The 6,263-nt window shown below is 61.6% G+C and overlaps 2 protein-coding genes across 2 annotated transcripts in view; both read right to left on the reverse strand.

Annotated features, from left to right (window-relative positions):
• MNEG_6845 (hypothetical protein) overlaps positions 1–2,615 on the reverse strand; it is a gene marked incomplete at both ends in the record, with an annotated part of 7,072 nt that extends 4,457 nt beyond the window's left edge. The window contains 6 exons of the mRNA XM_014044679.1: positions 164–238; positions 634–801; positions 1,140–1,265; positions 1,510–1,593; positions 1,896–1,979; positions 2,490–2,615. Coding sequence (XP_013900133.1) covers positions 164–238; positions 634–801; positions 1,140–1,265; positions 1,510–1,593; positions 1,896–1,979; positions 2,490–2,615 — 663 coding nt within the window. The remainder of the gene's footprint in view (positions 1–163; positions 239–633; positions 802–1,139; positions 1,266–1,509; positions 1,594–1,895; positions 1,980–2,489) is intronic.
• Positions 2,616–5,002: 2,387 nt separating this feature from the next.
• Positions 5,003–6,263, reverse strand: part of MNEG_6846 (hydroxyethylthiazole kinase) — a gene marked incomplete at both ends in the record, with an annotated part of 2,136 nt that continues 875 nt past the window's right edge. The window contains 4 exons of the mRNA XM_014044680.1: positions 5,003–5,135; positions 5,329–5,492; positions 5,670–5,782; positions 6,089–6,254. Of these exons, the coding sequence (XP_013900134.1) occupies positions 5,003–5,135; positions 5,329–5,492; positions 5,670–5,782; positions 6,089–6,254 (576 nt within the window). The remainder of the gene's footprint in view (positions 5,136–5,328; positions 5,493–5,669; positions 5,783–6,088; positions 6,255–6,263) is intronic.

Genomic DNA, 6,263 nt, shown 5'->3' on the forward strand with positions numbered 1-6,263 from the left:
CACGCACGCACGCACAAACACACACACACACACACACACACACACACACACACACAAACAAACACACACACACACACGCTCACACACACACACACACACTCATACACACGCTCACACACACATAAACACATTCACAAACACACACACACACACACGCTCACACCTGCATCTCCTTGATCTTGGCCTGCAGCGCAGCCATCTCCTCATCAGCCGCGCGCACGCCCTCTGCCATGGCGACCTGCGAAGGTGTCGGGTGGATCGGCTGGGGTGATTGGGCAGCTGGGCGTCCACGCTGCATTGGGCGTAGGGGGCTCGCGCTGCAAGGGGTGGGCAGGGTGAAGGCGCCCGCCAGCAGGGCGCCGGTAGTGACGGCCCATGCAGGCAGGATGTTGCTGTGCGAGACACGCACCTCTGGATCGTGTTCAATTGCTTAAGCGGGGCGCGCCGCACGCTGTCAAACGCAACCAACAGGAAAACCCGGTATTCCCTTTACATTGGCCCAAACGCTCTGTACAAGAGGAATACAGATGGGCGCTTTCACATCCCCCCTTGCCAACTACGTTATGGTCTCAACCTTCACCCCACCACGGTCCGCGATCCGTGGCCCCATCTCTCAGCCCCCAAACCCCTCACCCGGCAGCTGTCCAGGGCCTCCTCGGCCGCCATCTTGGCCGCCGTGGCCGCAACCATCTGCTGCTGCAGCTCCGCTGCAAACTGCTGTGCCTGGGTGAGCTGGGCCCCGGTGGCGTCCCGCTCCAGCCTCATGGCGGCGCAGGCCTCGGCCTGGGTCTCCAGCCGCTCCTACAGTCGGAAAAGCACGGGGAGCGGCAAGGCAAACAGGGGGGGGGGGGCAGACATGTCTCAATTGTGCCGAGGGCAATCCGGCTAGTCCCTCAGGGGCGCTTGTTATAGACAGCCATCAGTGCACCGACGCTTTCGGCAGGGCCTCCCACATACAGCTAGATGAGCTGGACCTTGACAAAAACAAGCTATCCTGCCGCGATGCAATACAGCGCAGTTCCGCGCCCAAACCTCAAGCGCAAACCGGGTCCCAGGTCCCTTCTGTCGATCGCACGCCCAGCCACAGCCCTCATCATTTAAAGGGTGAACAGCGCGTTGACCGCCGCCGCCCCTCTCACCCGGCACCTCTCCATCTGCCCGTTCAGCTCCGCCATCTCCTCCACGCGCCGCTGCTCTGCGGCGCACAACAGCTGCACCTCGCCCCTGGCTGCCACCAGCTGGTCGTCCTTTTGCTGCAGCGACTCCTGGGTGGACGTGTGTGTGTGTGTGTGTGTGTGTGTGTGTGTGTGTGTGTGAGGGTAGACACCAGCCGATCAGCAGGCAGCGACCAGGACAGGCGAGCGCGAGCGTGCAAGCAGCGCGCCACGTGCCTGCTCCGACCCCATGCCTTGTCGCGCAGCCTGCAGTCTTCTAATCAGTCTCCCTGGCCGCACGAGTCGTGAAAACCCCCGCCAGCGCCCCCTTCTGATGTTGAAGGACCCCGCTCACCCTCACGACACCGAGCTCGGCCGTGACCATCACGGCGCGCGCGTTGGCCGTCCTGCAGCCCAGGTCCGCCTGCGCCAGCGCCGCCTGCAAATAGAGATGTGAGCAAAATGCAAGCCAGAGAGGGTGATTGAGATCCGGGTTTCAAGAATGCAATGTGGCACTTTGCAAACAAGGTGGGCGATATTTCTGATTAATCCCTGGGCCTGGGTGCGCATGTACACGGACATAAAATGCGCCCCCCACTCCACCGCCTATGCTGTTGCCTTGACTCAGCTGCCCGCCCAGTTCGACACTGGAAAGGAGGCGAAAAACTGTGCGTACCCACACCGCCTGCCCCCCAAGCCCCACCAACCCTCCCATCATGTTGTGGACCCCTTGCCTCTCACCATCGCAGCCGTGAAGTCCGCCTTGTAGACCTGTGCCAGCGCCTGCGCCCCTTGCGCCTCCTCACATGCCACGGCGAGCTCCGACTGGTGGTGTAGATAGGGTGGGGTCCGGGTCAGGATCGGGGTGCGGTGGGCAGAAATGTGGGTGGGCGAGGGGAATTACATATGCCTGTAGAGCAACTCGTGGGTGAATGTGAGGGCATGTGTGAATGCAAGAGTGTGTGTGTGTGTGTGTGTGTGTGTGTGTGTGTGTGTGTGTGTGTGTGTGTGTGTGTGTCTGTGTCTGTGTGTGCGCGTGCGCGTGCGTGCGTGCGTGCGTAGTGCGCACGCGCAAAGAGGAATTTGGTAAACCGGGTCAGAGTGGCGCGGCCAATTGGAGGTTCAGGGCCTAATTAACTGGGGATGCTGAGACTTATTCATGCGCAGTTGGAGGGCAGGAGAAGGTGGGCGAAGGCCGAGGCAGAGCCGCGGCGGCTGCTGGCTTGCTGATTGCTGCAAACACAAACCCTGCATCCGCCCACAGCGAGCGAGCCTTTCAGCCGCACCTGCCCCACGTGTCAATGACCAGACCCCCCCCTCGTCGCTGTGCCTCACCTGGGCCTGCAGGATGCTGCCGCAGGCGTCCTGGAGCGTCTGGTCCAGCCTGGTGTTGTGCGCCTGCAATTGCGGTTTGTTGAAGGTCCCCAGAATCAAGAGATCAGCAAAGAGGCGAGGGCTCATTGACGGGAGCCGTCAAGACCGTGCAGGCATGCATTTGTGTGCGAGAGTGTGTGTGCGCGTCCGCGCACGCGGGCGCGCGCGCGTCCGCGCGCGCGCCTGTCCATCGTACGCCCTGCGATCCAACATCCCACCGCACACCCTACCAGCTACGCCCACATCCTTCCAAACACCTGAGATCATAAATATATACGCATGCTCATGCAGACACTGCCCTGTTCCCCGCCCCCTCACCAGCGCCGTTTCCTCGCGCTGCTCCGCCGCCTCACGACCCTTCCTCTCCTCATCCAAACGCGCCTGCAATGGTAGTTGCGATGGGGAATGAACAGCAGTCAGAGCTGCTGCGCTCTGCAGTCTGCGCGGCACACAAGGCGGCATCCCTCGGGCCACATTCAGCTGGCTGCCCATGGCCAGGGGCGCCGCCTTGCCCCTCTGGCCCAAACAGCCTCATCATGCTGCCTACCTGGCAGTCTATTAGCTGTGCGCAAACCCGCGCGTTCTTCTCCCTTAGCGACTGTGCGGCGTTCTCGAGTCCGCAGATCTGGGCCTGCCGGATGGCAGCCTTTCCTCGGGCGCAGGGATCCTGCTGCTGCTGCTGCTGCTGCTGCTGCGGCTGTACCTGTCGTCCATACTCGTCGTCGTTCTGTGCTGCATACTGCGGCTGAGAGCCATAATGTTGGGGTCGGTTGCGGTAGCGCGACATCGTGGCTGCGGCGTTGGCAGCGGGAGCGAGCGCGCGCTGCTGTCCGTGTCAGCGGCAACTCTTGCCCACGCCGCACGAGTGTACGTCCTCAGGACACGAGAGGAGGCAAGCTGGTTGATATGAGCGCTCTATCTGAGGCCTTCAAGACAAGGGGAACAAAGACCGTGCACTCCGCAATTGACTGGTTCCTTCGCGGTTTTCGTTGTTCGACCGGGGTGGCGATAAGGTAGTTTGATGGTTGCAGCAAAAATTTTCCTAGGGAAAGTGTTGTGTCGAATTTGAGGGCACGTCCAGGATAAGCGTTGCGAGTATCTTGCGCTGGTCAAATGATCAACGCGTTGCAGTCAACGCTGCCCAGATCACAAACATAGAGAAGAAGAAGAGGTTGAAACGATGGTCAACACATGTGAGGTTGCCTGTACCGCCTGTGCACCAGGAGTTTCATGAGCGCAAGCACGGCCATTGCCCCTCTGCCCTCACACACCTGGTTGCATCAGCACCCTCCCTTGAAAGAGCCAGAGCCAGAGCTGGGGCATAACCAGCCGGTGCAATTAGTTTGCAGTAGATATGCGGATGTGCATTTGCCACCCTGCTGGTGACGCCAAAGAGATTGCGGAGATCGACGCTCAAAGTGATGCACAGGCATTGCGTAGTTGTGTTGCGAAGGGTCCGGCCTTCGTTAGCTTCAACCACCCCAACACCCCACGGCAGATCCGCAAACAGCGCAGTAACAAAGCGGCAGTGTGTCATTGCGAAGAACGCGTGAGTTGATATCGTGCGTCCAGATGCGCGGCGATGCTTGGCCAAGGCTGCCAAGCCGCGACAGAGCAGCACCGCACCTTGTGTGTGCGACCCCTGTGGCAGCGACGGCGCGGCTGCGTGCATGCTGTGAGTGGCGTCCACGCCGATGGTAAGGATGGCCGCCGTCTATGTGGCCTGATGAGCCTATGGAGCGATGATTAGAAGAGACGTGCGGCGTCAAAACAGTGTGCTAGACACGCAGCGGCTGGACATACAGATGCTCAATGGTTGCGCAAGTCAGCATGTGATCATTTAGAAAAAGTGGAATTGCATGTCACGACTGGCTCAAAAGCAAGCAGCCCACCTGGCATTTTGATGATGATTGTTGCGCAATTTCAGAGAGTGTCTCGCATTGTACCGATCGAGTCGTCAGATTGGCGAGCAGCGCCAGCCAGCGCCGGCCAACGCAGCAACCGGGGGGCGCTGGTGCTGATTGTGGACCGCATTGGAGTGTGCAGGCTGTGGCTGATTGCTTGAAGTTACATGCTCTCTTCAACACAAAAGTGGAACCCCTTGAGCTCCCCCCTGTGCTGATGAGCACAAATGACTGTTTCCTTTGCCTCAAAAGAGTGCAAGTGCGCACGCGAGGCACGCGTGCTTGGCCTGGTGCCGCTGCCTCAATGGACGAGGCCAACAACCCCGCTGCCAAGACCAAGACAAACGAGAAGGCAGACGAGCGTGGAACGTCCTGCACCAACCGGCTGCACACGTAGCCAACCACCCCCAACCATCCCCAACCATATCACTCAACAACACAGTTGACCCTGTAGCATGCATCCCCAGAGCCGCTCCAAGGCAGCCTCAAGCCAGGCCCAACCATGCATCCCACCATCCTGATTGCCCAGCAACCCCAGGACGAGGCAGCCGAGGCCCGCATGGCTGCCAGTCACTGCTCGCTGAGGTTGACGCCGGCCACAACCTCGGCCTCCCCCAGGAGGTGCAGCGCATCAAGCAGGCCGACCCGCAGGCTGCCGGGGCCCGGGCGCGGCGCGTTTGCAAGACCAACCTCTCCAGCGAGCCTGCGGGCGGCGCCGCAATTTGATTGGCGTTGCAAGGGCGTTGGAGTGGGCATCGCGCACGCGCGCTAGCATGCACTTAAGAAAGTGTGCCGTGGCTGCCATGCATAGGCTGGTGCTTCAAGCACAGCTGGAGCTGCTGAGAAGCAAGGGCCGCACCGCGGGCGGACCACCCGGCGCAGTACCCGCAGCTCACCCAAACACAGCCAGGGCCGCGGCCGCGGCCTGCAGCGCTGCGCCTTCGGGGGCAGCTGCCAGGAAGGCAGCGATGAGGGCGGTCACGCTGCAGCCGGTTGCAGTGATCTGGGTGAGCAGGGCCGTCCCGTTGCTCACGCCCACCACGCGGCTGCCGTCGGTGACCTGATCACCACCAGGAGAAGCCAGGGGGTGCGTGTCGGAGTGGTGTTCAGGGGATAAAACTGCTGTTCAATGGTTGTGCAGCGGCAGGGGCAATCAGACCCTCACAAACGCATGCACTGCTGACGCCCTGCTCTGGGTCCCCTTCCCAAGCAGGCGTGCCACATGCCGTCCCCCCACCAGATCTGTCGCGCCCGACACGGCCACGATGCAGCCGTACTGCTGCGCGATCTTTTTGGCCGCATCCAGTGCCTCGTGGCTGGCCGCTGTGCTGTCCACACCCTTGACGCTGGCTGGGGTTGATGGAGGGCGCGATACAAGGGCGGGGCGTCGTGCGCTCTGTTGCGACAGGGCTACCGAATGTGGCGCTGAGCATCAGGTGTGTGTGCAGTGTGTTTGTGTGTGTGCGTCGCGCAAAACAACAGGCACCATTGCTGCCATGATCACGCGGGAAAACAGACACCCATCGTTTGATGGCGGCAACTTCCAAGTTGCTGCAGGCGACCCTGGGCACCGCGCCACAAGCCGCGCATGGGACTGCTGGTGCATGCACAAGCGGCACGCATGCCCTCAGCCCTGGCTGCTATGTGTCTCGGCACCTGCGGCGCCCGCGAGTGCGAGGATCTCCGACGCGTTGCCCCTGACCACGGTGGGCTTGAGCTGCAGCATGTGCAGGCAGGCGGCCGTGCGGTAGGGCGTGGCGCCGCAGCCGACCGGGTCGAGCACCCAGGGCTTGCCCAGCGCCACCGCCTTGGCGGCCGCCAGCTGGTGCAT

The sequence above is a fragment of the Monoraphidium neglectum genome (genome assembly GCF_000611645.1).
Source record: "Monoraphidium neglectum strain SAG 48.87 unplaced genomic scaffold scaffold01154, whole genome shotgun sequence".
Classification (NCBI taxonomy): Eukaryota; Viridiplantae; Chlorophyta; class Chlorophyceae; order Sphaeropleales; family Selenastraceae; genus Monoraphidium; species Monoraphidium neglectum.